This window comes from Notamacropus eugenii, chromosome 5, assembly GCF_028372415.1.
Source record: "Notamacropus eugenii isolate mMacEug1 chromosome 5, mMacEug1.pri_v2, whole genome shotgun sequence".
Classification (NCBI taxonomy): Eukaryota; Metazoa; Chordata; class Mammalia; order Diprotodontia; family Macropodidae; genus Notamacropus; species Notamacropus eugenii.
Window position 1 is genome coordinate 54633354 of NC_092876.1, and position 19212 is coordinate 54652565.

At 42.5% G+C, this 19212-nt stretch overlaps 1 protein-coding gene across 7 annotated transcripts in view; it reads left to right on the forward strand.

Moving 5' to 3' along the window:
* The window catches only part of FHAD1 (forkhead associated phosphopeptide binding domain 1), a 178866-nt gene that overhangs the window by 74302 nt on the left and 85352 nt on the right, over positions 1–19212 (forward strand). For 6 of the 7 annotated variants that reach the window (XM_072608946.1, XM_072608943.1, XM_072608948.1 and 3 more), the window contains 5 exons: positions 1084–1188; positions 4948–5055; positions 11808–11891; positions 14787–14930; positions 18681–18876. In XM_072608946.1, the coding sequence (XP_072465047.1) occupies positions 1084–1188; positions 4948–5055; positions 11808–11891; positions 14787–14930; positions 18681–18876 (637 nt within the window). The remainder of the gene's footprint in view (positions 1–1083; positions 1189–4947; positions 5056–11807; positions 11892–14786; positions 14931–18680; positions 18877–19212) is intronic. The other variant, XM_072608945.1, reaches the window with a different exon arrangement.

Genomic DNA, 19212 nt, shown 5'->3' on the forward strand with positions numbered 1-19212 from the left:
AGGCGGAAAGTATCAATCAGATTTAGAGGCAGATAATCAGGGTTGTAACCCTGTCTGTGATATTGGGCGAGACAATTCCCTGGGCCTCAGTTTCCTCATTTGTCAAATGGGGATAATAACAGCATCTGCCTCCTAGGGTTGGTGTAAGGCTCAAATGAGATAAGACATATAGGAAGTGCTATCAAATGTTTGGTTTTTCAGTATTTTTTTCAATTGCGTCTGACTCTTTGTGACCCCATTTGGGGTTTTCTTGGCTCGCCACTTCCTTCTCTATCCCATTTTACAGATGAGGGAACTGAGGCAAGCAAGGTTAAGTGACATGATGATGATGAATGATGATGATGATGAAGAAGAAGAAATGAGTTGCCCATGTGTCAGACCTAAGTGTCAGAACTGGAATTTGAAACCAGGTCTTCCTGATTCCAGGCCCAGTGCCTGTTTTGCTATACTGAGCTTCCTTCTTTGCTTTGAACATTGCAAAAAATCAACCACTGTGAGATGATATTGCTGTCCTTATGACTTTGATAAAACTTTCGGTCTTGAAATGAGGTAATGCAGCCAAGACTGGCTTTCTCCAGTTGTGTTGGAGTTTACAGGTTAGATGGTGGTGACAGGTGGTGACAGAGGACCAGTTTAATGGGCCCAGACTATAAGATGCCTTTATGTTGTATGGAGTCAAACTGGAGGACACTTTTGCATAGTATGGGGTCAAACTCAAAGATGATTGTTTGCTTAGGTCAAGTCAACAAGTACTTCTTAAAGGCACACTAAGTATGCTAAGTGGTAGGGATACAAATACAAGCAGGAAGGAAGTCCCTGCCCTCAGTGAGCTTACATTCTAATGGAGGAAGACAACGCAGAAAAGGAAGGTTAAGGGGAGGAGGAGAAATGGAGGAAACGCAAAGTGTTTTTGTATTGAATGGTGTCAAACTGGGAGGTGATTTCATCTTTATGAGATCAAGTAGGAAGATATTTTCTTTGTTATATCGGGTTAAACTTGAAGACTTTCTTGAGTGTTGTGTGGGGCCAAACTGGAAGACAGGGATGCTTCCTTTTACTTCCCTGTTTTCTTATCTCTTTCAGCACATCAAAGACCTAGAGCAGCAAATGAAAGTCCTGGGGGAGCAGCTCCGAAAGAGTTGTAATGAGCAAAGCCTCATCTCCAAGATGCTGAAAGAAAAGAGCAAGGTATCTCCCTTCTCCCCTCACCCCATGGAAGCCAAGCTGCCCCCTCCTCCTTCCTCATGTGCCCAGAATGGAAGGGAGCTGGGGATACAGACTCCAGCTCCAGCTCCATCGCTGACTCCCCCAGCAGCTATCTGGAAAAACTCTTGTCTGTCCTAGCCTTTCAGATGGAGCCCATGAAGATGGCGCCTGCCTGGCCTGTGCTGGGGCAAAGTAGGAATGGAAAAATCCAAGGCCAGGGGCTGATTTGGAAACAGGGCATCTTTTTAGTCAGGAACTATTGCTGGCTTCAGTTGTTCCCCAGCCCATGACTGCAGCCCTCTGAGTTGATCTCTTCTTAGCTTGGGATTGATTCCCTGTTTGGATCTGGACCCATCATTATGGGAAAACTTTATGTCCTACCTCCATCATCTGGACCTCTTAGAAATTAATTCCCACAGCATAGTATGGCATGTTCTGAGTAGGGCTGGGCATGGTATGGTAGAGTATGGTATGGTAATCTAGTATAGTATAGTATAGAATAGTACAGTACAGTATGGTATAGTATAAATATGATATATGAGCAGCTAGGTGGTGAAGTAGATAGAGTGCTAGACCTGGAGTCAGGAAATCTCCTCTTTGTGAGTTCAAATCTGGCCTCAGACACTTACTAGCTATGTGATCCTGGGCAAGTCTCTTCACCCTGTTTGCCTCAGTTTCCTCATCTGCAAAATAAGTTGAAAAAGAAAATGGCAAGTATCTTTGCCAAGAAAACCCCAGAGGGTAGCAAAGAGTCACGAGGAGTCAGACATGACTGAAAACGAATGAATATCAATATAATATGATGTAGTATGATACTGTATAGTACAGGATGGTTATGAAATGATATCATATGTATGGTACAGCATAGTTGTGGTATGGTATAGTATATGTGGTATAGTATAGTACAATTTAATAGAATAACATACTTTAAAATTTCTCAGAAATTTCTCTTAAGAATCTCCTCAGACTTACTATGGATTAACCAGTCTTCACAATGTCTCTTCCACATAGACAGAAAAATATCATCCTTTATAGAAATTGGGGGTATCTCTGCTTAATCTCTAGATCCCTCCCAGTTCTATGTTCTAAGTTTTCTCCTAGGTCTAATGTTCTATGTCTCAAATTCCCTCCCAGCTCAAACGTTCTATGTTCTAAAGCCCACCCAGCTCTGATACCTATAGCCCTCTTTACTTCTCACCTTTTGTTTTTCAAAATTCCTTCCAGCTTTAGCCGTCTATGTTCTAAGATCCTTCCCAGCTCTGACATCCTAGTCTGTGTTCCAGTGTTTTTTCTAGGTATAATATCCTGCAAAGAGGGCAGACTCTGCAGTCAGAGGACCTGGGTTTAATGCCCACCTCTGACTACCTCTTGGACCTTAGACAGGTCCCTTCATTTCCTTGAGCTGCATTTCCACATCTGTAAAATGGGAGACTTGGCTTCTGAGGTCCCTTTTTTAGCTCTCGTTTCCATAAGGCTCTGATCTTTCTTTCCAACTCTGACACTCTACATTCTAATGCTTCTGCCAGTTCTAATACTGTATTCTAAGTTCCCTTCAAGCACTAATGGTCTTTAAATCTGTGATTCTGTAATTTTGAGGTATATCCCATTCTTCTCCCCTTTCTGAGATCCAAAGAGAGTCAATGAATTCACAAAGAAAACCATCAAAGATGGGTACCAAATTAAGAAAAAAAAATCCTTATCGTTAGAGCAAGAATGTGAGGTATGATGTATAAAAATCATTATAGCAAGTGTCTTCTACCTAAGCTGAAAAATAATAATAAAGTTAGTGGGAAGCTCAAGCTTTTTTCTGCTAAAGCTCAGTGAGACAGCTTGACACAGTGGATAATCAAGTCAACCAGAGCAGATCAATTACCTACTGTGTGTGTGCCAGACACTGTGTAAGCACTGGAGATACAAAAAAGAGGCAAAAGACAATCCTGCTCTCCAGGAGCTTACCATCTAATGGGAGGGGCAACATACAAACAACCACATACAAATAAGATATATTGGAAATATAATCTCAGAGAAAAGGATAAGTGATCTCAGAGGGAAGGCACTAGAATTAAGGTGGACTGGAAAAGGCTTCTTATGGAAGCTAAGACTTGAGCTAAAGCTTATGAAAGGAAGCCAGGGAAGCTTGGAGACTGAGGTGAAGAGGGAGAAGGCATCTAGACTCAGTCAAGAAGACATGAATTCAAGTTATACTTTGGATGTATACTGGCTATGTGACCCTGGGCAAGTCACTTAACTTGTCAATGCCCCAAACAAATCTCTAAGACTATAATAATGGTTTGCATTAGAAGAGGGTGTTTCCTTATCAGAATTCCCCCATATCAGTGAAATCATTGTTACAGGTGAAAATAAATGAACAAAATCCTCATAGGACTCAGATACTCAAATCTTTAATAAATAATTTGTATAATATAGCAATTTAATTTGCATAATCATTTATATAAGTTAATTTGTATTAATACATAAAAATAAATAAATTCATGAATTTAAAAGATAATGAACCAGATTTTCACAGGGTAAAAGCTCAAGGAATAGCACAAGACTTGGGCTGTTACTCCATCTCTGTCACTGACTTGCTGTGTGACCATGGATAAGTTACCGAACCTCTCTGGGCCTCAGTTTCCCCACTTTTAAAGTGAGAGGAGTTAAATGGATTGACCCCAGTGTGCTGTGATGGAAAGATTATTGCATTTGAAATCAGAGGACTTGATCTTGGCAAAGTAATTTCCTTTCACAGGTCCCCTCTGTTTTCCTATACTTACTTAAAATGAGACTAGCAATTATTTACAGAATCTCAATTCTATGATGGATGCCTTTCCTCTTGTGATTCCAAAGGTTCTATGGTAGTGGACAGTCCAGAAACAGCTGCGTGTGACCAGCAGAGGGCAGCTTCACACACTCGCATGGAACACCATTAAAGAAACATTGGGAATCATTTATTTCAGATTAATGACATGGCTGGTCTAATCTGAACCTTCTTTGTGGCTCATGAGATGGAAGATATCTGAAAACCAAACATTTGAATGTTAAAAGCCTACCTTACTGCCTGGATTGTTTTACAAGCTGTATGTTCTTAGCGATCTAAGAGGAGGTGGTTCAAATCCAAGCTTCACCTTTCCACAAGCTGAGATGACCTTAAGTCATGTTACCTCTGTGGGCTTTAGTTGTTTCCCAGGTAAAATGAAATGAACAATTATGCACCACCTGCCCCACGGTGGCCTCTATTGGGAGAAAAGATCTCCTTAAACCATGAAAGAAATAGAACCTGGTAGAAACAAAACTTAGCTTACCCTGGTTTAGTAAGTGATCCAGAATGAAGGCATAGTTAATGATTACCCCAAAGAGAGAAGGCTGGGAAGGGGAAGGGCAAGGTCCATTGCTTGGCCCTATTTCCAAAAGGTTGCGTGTATAGGCAATGGAGAAGGAACCAATGGAGAAGGAGAGGTTGGGCAAGTTGATGAAGTTCTCTGGGCCTCAGTGTCCTCATCTTTATAATGAGAGGGGGTCAAACTCAGTGATCCCCAGGGTAGTGAGATGGAAAGGGACCTGGATTTGGAATCAGAGCCCTGGAGTCCATGAGTCAGTCTCTGGCACGTTCTTCCTGTGCAACACTGGGCAAATCAGTTCCTTTATCTGGGCCTCAGTTTCCCCATATGTAAAATGAAGTGTAAGCATCATCATTCATGACCCCAAGAACCTGAGTATTAGAACATCCTTTCATCATTACAGGCTGAAGAGAAACTGCAGGAGGATTTCAGAAAGAAATTAATTCAGCTTCAAGAGATGGGGTACAGAGAGCGCCTCATCAAAGACAATTTGGACAAAGCAGTGTGTCAGGTAGGGAGGTGCCGGGGAACCAGGCATTCACCTGGCAGTGTTAAGTATTTACATTTTTCTGAATATAGATATGCTACAGAACAGCTGGTGAAAAACATTTCTGGGAGAAAGAACAGACTGAAATGAATCATAGATGAGTCATAGCTGAATCATGGAATCTCAGAATGAAAAAGTCCTCAGAACAGAGAATGTTAGACCTGGCATGGACCTTGGAACGTGGAATGTTACAGCCTGGAGGCAGCCTGGGACAAGTGCAAAAGAGTGTTGTATGGGGAGCAGAGGGCCTGGGTTCAGATCTCTGTCCTGCCTGATCTTTGATTTCCCCATCTGTAAAATGAGGCAGTTGGATCGGATGGCATCTAATTAAAGTTGGTTCCAGCTCTATTGACAATGTTAGGACTGAGAGAAACTTAGAATACAGGATGTCAGAGCTGGGAGGGCCCTTAGAACACAGGATGTCAGAGCTGGGAGGATCCTTAGTACACAGAATGTCAGAGCTGGGAGGGCCCTTAGAACACAGGATGTTAGAGCTAGGAGGGCCCTTAGAATACTGAAAGTCAGAGATGGGAGGGCCCTTAGAACACAGAATGTCAGAGCTGGGAGGGCCCTTAGAATACAGAATGTCAGAGCTAGGAGGGCCCTTAGAACACTGAAAGTCAGAGATGGGAGGGCCCTTAGAACACAGAATGTCAAAGCTGCGAGGGCCCTTAGAACACAGGATGTCAGAGCTGGGAGGATCCTTAGAACATAGGATGTCAGAGCTGGGAAAGGCCTATAAGAACAGAGTTCTAAGAGCTAGAATAAAAGAACATAGAATGTTAGGTTGTAAGGAACCTTAGAGATCATGTAGTCTATCCTTATTCCATTTTACCTATAACCCATGGCTTAGTGTTTCTTTAAGATTTTGGCTTACAAAGATTGGGTTCAATCCTGATAACTAATTGAAAAGAGTGATTTTCTCTTTTGGTTTGTTACTCTCCCTATGGAGTTACTCCTAAAAAATCTCCCAATATAGCTCATATCTTGGTTTCCACATATGTAAATAAATAGAGTTCCCAGATCACATATAAGCACTCAAGATAACAAAAGCGTATGGGTAGAGGACAATCTTTATTTCATCCTTCAGGGGGAAAAATTGCAAACAGTCCAAAGGATATAACCCAAAAATAGGTATAAAATAGGTGCTCACAAGTAGTCCATAAGGGAATAGAACTTGGAGTCACCATGAGTGAAAACCCCAAAGATTTTCCCTTGTTCCTTTAGCATGCCCCTTGATCTCTCCCAGACTCATCATGCTGCAACATGTTTTAGAGTGACCAGAAGTGGGGAACCTGCAGTCTTGAGGCTCCATGTGGCCTTCTAGGTCCTCAGGTGCAGCCTTTTGACTGAGCCCAAGTTTTACAGAACAAATCCTTTTATTAAGGGGATTTGTTCTATGGAGTTTGGATTCAGTCAAAGGTCTGCACTTGATGACCTAGAGGGTCACATGTGGCCTCAAGGCCACAGGTTCCCCACCTCCAGACTGTCTCCAGAGGATAAGCATGCTTTGAAACTGTTGTACAAGTAGCCTACATGCTGTCCCTTTTTAGTAAAAGCAGGCAGTTTAGGCAAGTTTTGTATTCAGTGTCTTGAATGCTTTATAAGGCTTTCATTTCAGAAGAGGCCCTATTAAGTGCTCAGCTTCTGGGTGCTGAGGGTAGTAAATGGCCTGTTCCAAAAGAAACTCTAAGCTGTCTTGAGTATCTAGGCACTCAAGACACTAGCAGGAAATCTTCTCTGAAAGAACTACCAAGTTATCTTAAATCCTCTGCCTCAGCACCCCTATGACTGAGGAGGCATTGGCATTTCCAGAAACTAGAAGCTAAGTGACGATGTCACTTAGCGTGAGGTTTTTCCTGGCTATGTCTCACTTCATGACATCAGATAACCAACTTTTAGATAATGTCTGGTATGTTCGAGGCACTGTGATAGGTGCTTTACAGATTATCTCATTTGGTCCTCACAACAACCCCGTGAGGTAGGTGCCATTATTATCCCCATTTACAGATGAGGAAACTGAGGGAAGCAGAAGTGAAGTGACCTGCCTAGGATCACACAGCTATTAAGTAGCTGAGGTCAGATTAGAACTCTGGTCTTCTGAATCCAGGTCTGAGACTATTCACTGTATTCCTGTGTCTTAGGATGAGGGTCCAGAATGGAAGAAAGTAGGAGTTCAGCCAGATCTAAAAGGACCAACTTCTTCTCCCTCCATGACCAAGGTCTTAGAATTATGAGGTCCAGTTCTCAAGAAACCAGATAAAAAGAGGTCCTCTAAGCCTCACCTGTAAGCTTCTGAGGAGCCAAGGCTACCATGTGTGCTTGGATGGAGATTCTAAGCCCTTTGGTGCTTTCATTGCTGGTTTTGAAGGGGACCATTTCAGATGCCAAGCTTCAGCACACCTAAGGGGCAGAAGGAGCAGTGAGGACCTTTGCTTCCAGGGTTCCAGAGGTCAGGAGCTGAGTGCTTGACCAAGTGTTGTCTCCTGAGGGTGCCTTATCTTCTACCATCTTGGGATGATACTTCAGAATGGTGGAGGAGCATCTAGTTCAGTCCCAAAGAACCTAATCACCCTAGGGTGGCCCTAGGCCACCAGAGTCAGGAACTTAGAAGATCTCGGTGCTCTTGGAGTCAGTGTCAGTGATGGCCAACATTAACTTCTTGTTCAGTTATGAAGGTTGCGTGCCTCCTATCATCAACTCTTGAAAATCCTATGCTTAGACAAATACCCAGTTCTCATTCCTCCTACCCCAGAGCTGAGGTGAAATTGCTTTCCCTCTCCTACCTCTTCTGGTCCTCTCATCCCTACCCACCTCAGTCTTACTTGTGACTCTCCTCCATTTTACTTCAACCCTTTGGACACCTCACTCTACTTTTAATAAATTCCCTCTGGGTCCTAGATCTTGCCACTTCTCTCTTTTTCTAATTTTTTGAGACCAAAGGAGATCAAGTTAAGATCAAATAAATAAATATTTTAAAATCCTTAGCATAGTGCCTGTAACATAATAGATGCTTAATAAATACTTTTTTTCGTTAAAAAGGCATTGAATCCTTGACCACCCTCTTAAGACCAAGTGTTTCTTGTGTCATGATCCCCAAAGCGCTACACCAGGGATTAGACAATGCTCCCTAAAGTCTTCATCTATTTCCTCTACTGGTCCATATGGTCTGTAGCAGTAGTATCAGGCTCAGAAACAAATAGAGGCCACTAAACCATAAATAAGGATCCCTGTAAACTATACATTGACTTAGAAAACCACTTATCAACCTTATCTATTTTTATCATATTTTTATTTGTTTTGTTGACTATTTCCCAATTAAATTTTAATCTAGTTTGGTCAACACTTGGGAGTTTTGCAGGTCATATGCAGGGTATGTGTTTGGCCCCTCTGGTAGGTAATATATTCCTATGGCAAAATAACTTTTGTCAGTCAGGTAGCATTTAAGGACCACCTATGTGCTAGACACCTCTCAGCACTAGGGACACAAAGAAAAGCCAAAAACCAGAACAAAACAAAAAAAGAACGGCCCCTGCTCTCAAGAAGCTCAGAATCGGGTGAGGGTAACAGTGTGCTAACAACTAATTATAAACAAGATCTATACAGGGTAAACTGAGAGTAGTCTCAGATGGAAGGCACTAAGAATAAGGAAGACTTCTTGCAGAAGGTGGGATTTGAGCTGAGACTGTAAGGAAGCCTGGAGGTGGAGATGAGAAGGGAGAGGATCCCAGGCATTCGGGACAGCCAGGGAAGCTACCTGGAGTCAAGAGATGCAAAGAATGGTAAAGAGGTCAGTGTCACTGGACCATAGTGTATGTGGAAGGGAAGGAGGTGTAAAAAGACTGGAAAGGTTGGAAGGGGCCACACTATGAGAACTTTAAAAGCCAACCAGAGAATGTTTTATTTGATCATTATGGTAATAAGGAGTCCCTGAAGATTATTGAGTAGGAGGTAGAAGATCTGGACTACATTTTTGTTACTGTTCAGTCATTTCAGTTGTTTCAGACTCTTCGTGACCCCTTTTGGAGTTTTTTTGGTGTAGTCGCTGGAGTGGTTTCTCCAGCTCATTTTACAGATGAGGAAATAGAGGCAAACAGGGTGAAGTGACTTGCCCAGGGTCACATAACTTGTAAGTGTCTGAGACTAGATTTGAACTCAGATCTTCCTGACTACAGGCCTGGCACTCTGTCCCCTTAAGATGCACATTTTAATAAAATCAACTTGACAAATGAATGGAGGATGAACTGGAAAGGGCAGAGACTTGAGGCAGGTGGACCCACTTGCAAGCTATTACAGTAATCCAGGCATGAGGTGATATCTGCACCAAAGGGAGACAGTGTCAGAGGAGAGAAGGGGAAGTATTCAAGAGATGTAGCAAAGCTGATGGCAATGGGCCTTGGCAACAAACTGGTTTTTTGGTCTTCACCCAGATCTTCTTGACCATGCTTCCTAATCTTTGGCTACTAGATTTTCTCACATGAATCTTACTATGCGTCTTACTATGCATGCAATTGTGTTCTGTTCTTCCTGTCCACATATTTGCTTTCACCTGTTCTTTTCTTTTTTTAGTCAAGTGGACATGACTGATATGACTCAACAACCACAAAAATGTCCTTCCAGAATAATATTCCACTCATGGGTCCCCCACCCACCACCAAGCCTAGGTGATACCTAGCAAATCAGATTTGCCCTTTTGAGTTAAGACTTTTAGCTTGCTTGTTAGTCATATTTGGTGCATTTGTGGATGGATATACATACATACACAAGATACATACACATCATATATATACATGCATGTGATATATACATATGCATGCTATACACCCATAAATACAGATTATATACATATATTCAACATATGTTCATCATAGTGTGTGTATAGGCTATATACATGTACACACATGCATATATGGTATATGCACATGTGTATACAAGTGATCTATACATGTACACAATGCATATATGATGTATGCATGCAATATATACATGATATATACATATATTGTATATAAATATACATGTGATATATACCTACACATGCATATACACATATGATGATACATATACATACACTATGAACATATATAAACCCTTGGAGTGATTTTCAATACTAATAGTTCCTCTTTCCCTCCCCGCGTGATTTGGCTATTTTTTTTTCTTTTATTCATTAAAAAGGCCATTCCCTGATCACTTCTTAAAGAGGCCTATTCACTCAATGGGCATTACTTCCCTCTAAGTAAGTACCTGAAAAGGCCAAGGTCTCCCTTTGTATCCTGGGCCATCTCCAGTCATCCTGATGACCCAGATGGCTCAGGAGGAGAAAGTGAGACTGGTGACCTTGCACAGCCCTCCCGCACTCCAAACAAAGTCAAATGCAAGTCTTATCATCATTTCTCTGATGAACTTCTTTGAGAATGAAGGACAAACACAACAAGAACACATATATACATGTATATGATATGTACATGTATATGATATATACATATATATATACACACATATATTTGAGGCTGTGAATTTTATTACTGGTCCTTTTCTTTAATTTTCATTTCCTTTGCATTACTCTCTCCTGTTATTCTTCCCATATTCTACCTCTTTTTTATGGCATCTTGCTTGGCAGGCAACCTTTCTTTTCAGCCTAAACCACTTTCGGTTACATTTATAAGACTCCAGGCATATAAATTTTCACCCACCCATCAGCCCACCAGTAATTATTTATTTATTAAATCACAGTGAAGAAATCCAAGTCCTGTCTTCAGGCGCCATTTTCTTTCACTTCAGTTGAGCAGCAAGGGAACCAATTGAGTAGCTAAGAGGAGAGGTAGCAAGAGGAGAGCAGCAGGGCTCCTGAAAGGCCTCCCTTTCTATAGGTAGTCTGGGACAGGAATCAGGCCAAAGGCTGCACATGTTGGTGGTGAGTTGCTTTGCTCATGAGTGAATCACTTGTGCTTTTAAAGGCTTTTAAAGGCATAAGCAGCAAAAACCAGACAAATAAGACAATTGTCTTAGGTTTCTTGTTACAACTCCTATCTTAACTTGGTAGGTTATTTAAGCAAGACCTTTCCTGAAGAATCTGCCATGGGTCTGGCTGTAGTTCTCACTAGAGATAAAATGTTACAGGAAGAAACAGTACTACCCCATTTTACAGCTGGGGAAACTGAGGGTCAGCCTTGCCCAGACTCACATAGCCAGTGAGTGTCAGAACTGGGATTCAGCCTCAGACCCCCTGATTTTGAGGCCAGATTGGTGTCTCTCCATAAGATTCCTTTCAACTTCAAATCATGAGACCCCCTCTCCCTACTCCCACCCACATCCTAAACACTACAGTAGCACAGGAGAATGCCTGGCAACTCACCCAAATGAGTGGCTCCAGGCTCCCATGCTCATTCCCCACCTCGATAGTGAGCTTATAGCATTGGCTCTTAACTTTCAAGATCCTGGGCACCTCCAGTGGGTAATTGACTAGAAGATTCATTCACAGCCATTGTTCCAGTCTTAGAACACGTCTGGCAGTCACATGGGTCAATTAAGTCAGGCAGAAGGGCCTCCCAGTCAATTAAGGCCAAGTTTTCTATTTTTTTCTATGCTCCCTGGCATCATACCGGGGACAGCGTAAGATTTTTTACGAGGGCACTGCCCCAGGCTTATGCAAAGGGAGACAGCAGATTGCGGACAGCTCACTATCTCCCGCCTGATGGATGCTCTTTCTGCTTCAGCTGGAACATTTCCGAAGTCAAATCATCGAAGCCATCTACGGCCGCGGGAAACTGCCCCAGGCCAGGATCGTCACCAATCAGCAGGTGAGTCCCAATTTTTGACAGCAGGTCCCTCACTGTCTGTCAAGCATGAATGACTTCGTATCCCATCCCATGTGAGAGCATATGTCTCTGTTCGTGCAGCTGGCACATCATTTTTTCCCTGTCACTACAATGGAAAGATTTGTTTTGATTTTGTGGAATTTCTGGTATTGAAGCAAAAGCCTGAATGTTCTCGCAACATTTCCATAAAATACTTATCCAATTTCTTTGAGACCAGGTGTCAATCACATGTGTTTCACCTAAGTAATTACCCCCCCAAGGAGACTCCTTATTACAAGATTTTTTGAAGGAGAGGGGAGGGGAGAGGGGAGGAGGCCCCAGATCTTTTTTATTTCATTGGGATAGGAAATTTCCAATGTAGAAACTCCCTCCACTGATTCAGATGGGCATTTGAAACTTAACAGTTTTTTCTTTTCATCTATTTTACTTTTCCCCAATTACATGTAAAATCAATTTTAACATTTGTTTTTAAATTTTTGAGTTCCAAATTCTCTCCCTCCCTCCTCACTCCCCTTAGTGAAAAGGCAAGCAACTCCATATAGGTTATACATGTGTAGTTATGCAAAACTTATCTCCATATCAGTCATGTGAAATGTATAGTCTTGGTTCAGGGGTTCTTTACCCTTTCTGTAGACTCCTTGGGTAGTCTAGTGAAGCTGATGGACCCTTAGTCCATCATGTTCTCAAATTCTTAACATAAATCAATTAAACAGAAGTAGTTATCAAATTTATTTTCAAGCTCATGTGTCCCAAGTTAAGAACCCCTCTTTTAGACAGTTAACTGCCACAGAGGGGTCAGGTGACTTGTCTAAGGTCATGAAACTATCTCTATGTGACAGTCTGGGTTTGAACACAATATTCTTAACTGTGAGGCCTTCAAAAGGCCGCATCTCCTGGCAGAAGATGCTTCAGTCAGACCTGGTCTCCTCACTTATTCCATCCTTGAGATATGCGGTATGGCTGGTTGACCTTGATTCAGGCTGTTAGTTATAAAAGCTGTTTTGGGGTCCAATTCTCCTGTGTCATCTCTGTAGGTTTATGGCATGACCTCCTCTCCTTAGAAGTTTAGGCAAGAAAATTTCCCACACTCAGCCCCTGTCCAGAGGATTGGGTGGTAAGACAGAGATACTATATTTCCCTATGCATGCATGGATTCCATTTTCTGGTCACTGATCAGACTGATGCTCTATCCTGTCACTGAATTTTGTGGCTCAGGCAAAACAGCTTACTAAGCCCGTGATAAGGCAAAGCCTTTAGAAGTCAAGTGTATGGCAGTGAGCCTTCAGCAGTCTAGAAACATCCCAGTGTTATTGCAGGCACCTCTATGCTCCAGCCAGACTTTTAGCCAGACATGCTCAGTTTGGAGTCTGAGGATCTGGGTTCTGACTCAGACTTTCCGCTTACTCTCTGTGTGACTTTAGACAGGTCATTTAGTATATCTGGGCCTTAGCTTCCTTCCCTGCAAAAATGAGGCAATTGAACTAGTCAATCAGTCAAAGAGCATTTAAGCATGGCCTCCTATGTGCCACTGAGTTAGATTAGAGGACTCTAAAGACCCCTCAAGGCCCTAGATCTAGGATCCTATTAAATGCCACCTTTGGAATCTCCTCCAAAGGCCAAGCCTTGTTTTCTGCCTCAGTTTCCTCATCTGTATAATGAACTGGAGAAGGAAATGGCAAGCCACTCCAGTATCTTTACCAAGAAAACCCCAAAGGGGGTCATGAAGACACAATCGAAAAGTGACTGTACCATCATAAGCAGTCTTCATTCCAAAGGACCAGTGGTGATCAGCATCTCCCTCCTCTTGTTGGAGAGATGCTGGCTGACATGTAGCATTTGCAGAATGCTGCATACACTGTCTGATGTGACCATTCTGGTAGCTCACCACCTTTGCACGGAGAGGAGGGAGATATTGATCATTAGGAGTCCTCTGAAATCAAGTTTAGTCTTGACATCCAATCTCAGTTCTGGTATCATACCATGTGGCCTCCCCAGTAATAACTCCTGTCAGGATGGCTGATATGGATAAATCCTATTTCTATGGTGTTTTAAATCTAGCCAGTAGCCTCCTCACATTAACCCCATGAAGTATGTAGTAGGAGAATTATTCCCATTTTCTAGGTGAGGAAACAGGCTCAGAAGGATTATGGGATTATCTGGAACGGACTTTCAAAACCCTCAAATTCAACTTCCTCATTTTACAGAGAAGGAAAAGAAGCCCAAGAAGGCTCATACAATCCTAGATTTAGAACAGGAAGGGAACTTAGAGCCCATCTAAGCCAACTCCTTCATTTTACAGAAGAGGATATTGAGGTCAAGGAAGGCGAAGTGACTCATCTGAGGTAACACGGTAGTATCAGTAGTGGTCAAACACTGTAAAGATTTAGAATGGGAAGGAACCTGCCCCACAATTTCCCTGGAGACCATGTAAGGCCATGTAAGTGACCCAGATTCACACAGTAAGCAACAGTCAAGATTCTAACCTGAGTCTTCTGAGCCCACATCTAGAGCTCCTCCCACTACATACACTACTTTTCAACACATAACTCATTTGGTATCTCTTTAAAGTGGACAAGACACTTTCACAACTAACTTCCTAGGAGGGAGAGAGTGCAATACTACATTATCCCCATTTTACAGAGATAGAAACTAAGGCTTCGACAAGGAGACTTGCCCATGGCTACACAATTTAATTAATCAGTATAAGAGCCCGGTCTATGATTTTTCCAGTGATGGGTCATGGATCCAGGCCAAGTCATGGGGCTGAAGTCACCTTTCCCCCAGCATTGCCCAGTTTTCACGCTTGCCCTCACATCTCTATCAGAACTGCTCCAGCCTGATCCATTTTCGATGGTTGTTTGTTCCTCCCCCAACCAGCTAGTAGAGACGATCTCCCATGTCATCGAGGACAACTTCAACCTGCACCAGAAAAAAGCCATCACGAATAAGAGCAGCTGTTCCAGCAAGGAGGAGCCCATGGCCCAAATGGACAAGCTGAAGGCCTTCTTGGAGGAATGCCAGGTCACTTGTGCCCTTTAGTAAATGCCAAGTTAGTTTAGGTTTTTCTCCTCTTGTTCTGAAAATCATCCTGCTCTGGAGTAAGAGGGGTTCATGGAACAGATGTGGAAGTTCTTATATTGCTTGTTGTACATGAACACAAAATGTCAGAGCTGTGAGGGAGCTTAGAAAATAGGATATCAGGGAAAGGTAGGAAATAAGTATTTATAAAGCACCTACTATGTGTACACTATGCTACATGCTTTTGCAAATATAATCTCATCAGCAACCCTGAAGGTAGGGGATGTTATTATCCTCATGTTAGAGTTGAGGAAATCAAGGGAAACAGAGGAAAAGTGACTTGCCCAGGGTCACACGAGTCTGAGGCTGTATTTGAACTCAGGTCTTCCTGACTCCAGGTTCAGCACTCTGTTTACTGTGCCACCTGTATCAGAACTGAAATAGAAATAATAATGATAGCAACACATTTACACAGCATTTTACAGTGTGCAAAGGGTTTTGCATCGATCATGTCATCTTCCCCAGCACCTTCCTTTCACAGAAAAGGAACCTGAAGCCCAGAGAGGGAAAGTTATTTGAAAGTCATAGAGACACAGAACCAGTATTTATGCCAGACCTTCTAATTCTCAATTCAGTAGCATGATACCACATTGTATGTGTTTGAGGCCGATTGCCCAAAGTCGGCCCTAGCCTCACCCTACCATATCAGTCTGTTCTGCCCTCCAGCAGCTTCCATTTCTTCCCCCACCCCACCCCATTCCTCCAAGTCCCATTTTTGCCAAAGCTACAACGCACTCCCTTGAGCTAACTACCCCTGGTAATATGTCACTCAAACAGCATTATTTTCTTCAAAAACGGTTAAGCGAAGTGATAAGAGCAGAAAAGGATAAGACTCACAGTCAGATTCACAGTCCTGTGATGACGTTTGTACCCTTAACTAGGCTTCTTCCTCTGTAAAGTGGTGGGGTTAGACTAAGTGATCAGTAAGGCCCCTTTCAACTCCTAAGTCCTATGCTTGTATTCCCTAGCTTTTCAGAGGTGGTCTGACCTTGGATGTTCACTGAGATCTAAAATAACCCTGAGATTCTGCTGTGTTATATGTATCTTTCCTTGTCAGAGGAACTTGTCTGGAAAGAGAAAATGAAGGTGACTTCCAAAAATCTCAGATTCCTGCATTAAATGGATGTGTCTGTTGTACAGATGGACTGGTGCCATCTTGGCAGAGTTTTGATATCTTGCAGCAGTGAAGGGCAGCTTCTGTGAGTTCACTCTGAAAGCCCAAGTATGTGACTGGCAGAGTGGTAAAGGCACACTCTCCTCCACCTTCGACTTTAAATTTCTGGCACATTTCCCCTAGCGGTATGCCTTAGAGGCAAAAATTTGAGTACTTTCCAAATATGCCAGTTTGGCATCATGTTCTCAAGTCAGGGAACTGGCTGAACTTTTGTCAACAGGCATTTTGATGTAGCAACTAAGTAGACCATTGGATAGAGAACTGGACTTTGAGTTAGGGTGACTTGAGTTTGAATGCTGCCTCCAGTGCCAACTAGCTTTGTGCCCTTGGGCGAGTTACTTTAATCTCCCTTAGACCTTAGTTTCCTTATCTGTAGAATGGGAGAGAGGGGGAAGGAAGAAGAATAATCGCTCTAACTCACAGGGTTATTGTGAGGACCAAATGAAGTGTCTCCAAAATGTCTTACTGCAAATTTAAGTTCATAAAACTATTAAAGGTAAATAGCAAAAACTTGGCAAAACCTAAACTATTTATGTTAGCGATGTTACCACTACGGATGATGATGTACAGAAATGATCAAATTTGGTCCTAGTTTTGGAAACAAATCCTAATATGGAAATTGATTGTGGAAACCCATGACTTCCCTTAACCTCCCTGAACCTCACTTTGCTGATCTGTAAAATGAGGCAGATAGACCAGATGACCTCTGAGCCCCCTTTCATCTCTCGAGCTATAAGCCCATAAGCCTTCCATGAACTCTATGCTTCTGGGAACCTGGTCCCTTCTGCGTGACTCAAACATTCACTCATTCTCTCAACTTAGCCCTCTCTCCCCTTTTTGCCCCAATATCCTTATTATTATAATTTTTATAATATTATTATAAATTATTATAACTACATTCATTGATATTATGTTCATCATTATCACTATAATCCTTATTGAAATGATTATATTATACAATGTTACTGCATAATTTCTTATATTAGAGCATATATAATAATATTATTATATGTGACGGATTATTATATGATATATAGTACGTGGTATGTTAGAATACATTGTAATGTTATTATTTAACAATAATTACCCAAATGTATACAGTGCTCGAATGTTTACAAAGCCCTTTACACATTTTAGCTGACAATTCTCTGAAAAGGGCACCATAGGTATCCCTGGCCCCATGTTGCCAAGCGTTGAAGCTGACGTTTAGAAAGGTTGAGTGATTTACCGGTGATCACCCAACTAATGAATACTTGAGGTGAGGTTTGAATTCAGGTATTCCTATCGCCACATCAAATGCACTGTGCTATACTCCCTCCTCAAAAGGCTATTATTAAATGCCTGTTGTATACACAGCCCTGAGATGGGCCCTGGGGGATATACCTCGTTTAGAGAAGATACAGTTCTAGGAATGATGGGTAGGGAGAGACTAGATTGGTGGTTTCATTGGCATAGGGAAGCATGAGGGTGAGGGAGGGGGAGAGTTCCCTGCTACTGCAGATTGGCATCTTATGGCCTGAGAGATTGCCTAGCATGTCTGAGAAGCTAAGTGACTCGCCCACAGCCACAAAGCCAATACGTGTCACAGGCTGACTTGCTTTGGGACCGGCTATCTGCTATACCATGCTGTATTAATAGTAACTGCTGGTGTTTCCCTACTAGCCTGAGGATTTTCTTTTTCTTGACCTCATTAAAGGGGCCAAACCCTGGCTACTTCTTAAACAGGCCTATTCAATGAATGGGCATTACCTCACCCTAAGAGAGTACCTGCAAAGACCTTAGCCTAAAGGGCCCAAGGTCTCCCAGTTCATCCTGGGTCATCTCCAGTCATCCTGGTCATTGGATTCAGATGGCTCTGGAGGAGAAGTGAGGCTGGTGACCTGCACAGCCCTCCCTCACTCAAAACAAAGTCAAGTGCCAGTCATGTCATCATTTCTCTGATGGCATGGTCTTCTTCAGCAACGAAGGACAACACAATTATACATGATAAATGCCCAGCAAATACACAAGGTAAATGAACTAGGACTAACAAAATGCTGCATAGGGTCTGATAGGGAATTTGTGCCTCTTTTCTAGGAAGGAAGACATCCATGATTCCCCCTAGTCATTTCTAACATCCCCCCTCAGAACATACAAGACATTTTTTTTACTCCTGTTGGCACACTTCTCTTAGGATGCTGGCTAGTATTTACAGCATTCCATGAGGACAGGGTCTGTTTCTTACCTAAACTAGGGATATCCCTTGTGTATATGGCAGACACTTAAGAAATGTTTTGTGTGTGAATAAATGTGAATAAAAGAGAGGTAGCCTAATCTGATCGTTAGAAGTCCAAATCACTATGTGAGGAGAGGAAGAGAAGTCACAGAGAAAGCTAATATAACTAGACTCAAAGATAGCCCTCCCTGCCCCCCAATGCAGGCTGCTTATTTGTCACAGGGAAGGGAGAGCAAAGTGGAGACATCCATTCTCCAGGAATTCTTGGGGCCTCTTTGACTCCTGTCCTATCCATCTCTTTCAGATTTGCTTGAGATTGTCTTGCTGCAGCAATGATTTGAGAAAGCAGCTCACGGACCTTCAGAATCTCCCAGTGAACGCCTCCATGACTTGGCTGCACAAAGCCATTGGGGAGATCCTGCAGATGGTGGTGTGCTGGGTGGAGAAATTCGAGCAGCTCCTGGAGAATGTGGGGATTGAGCTGTCCCACTCCGACAAAGGTCCCTGGGCTCTTCTTCCCTATCTTTAGTTTATCCTACAAGTTGTAATCATAAGGAATCACTGATGTGAACCAATCAATCACCAAGTATCTATTAGACCCCTCTTGTGTGCCAGGTGCTGAGGTTACCAAGACAGAAATGAAACCACCCCAGGTCGAAGGGACCTAGGTTTGATCAAAGGATCATAGATTTAGAACTGAAAGATACCTTGGAAGCCTTTGTGCCCAGTCTCATTATTTTATGGGGGGAGGGAAGGGTATAGAAATATATTTTACTCAGAAAAATAGTATGGAAAGGGGAGAAGGGAGATAGAGAAATTAAAAGGAGGAAGGTTAA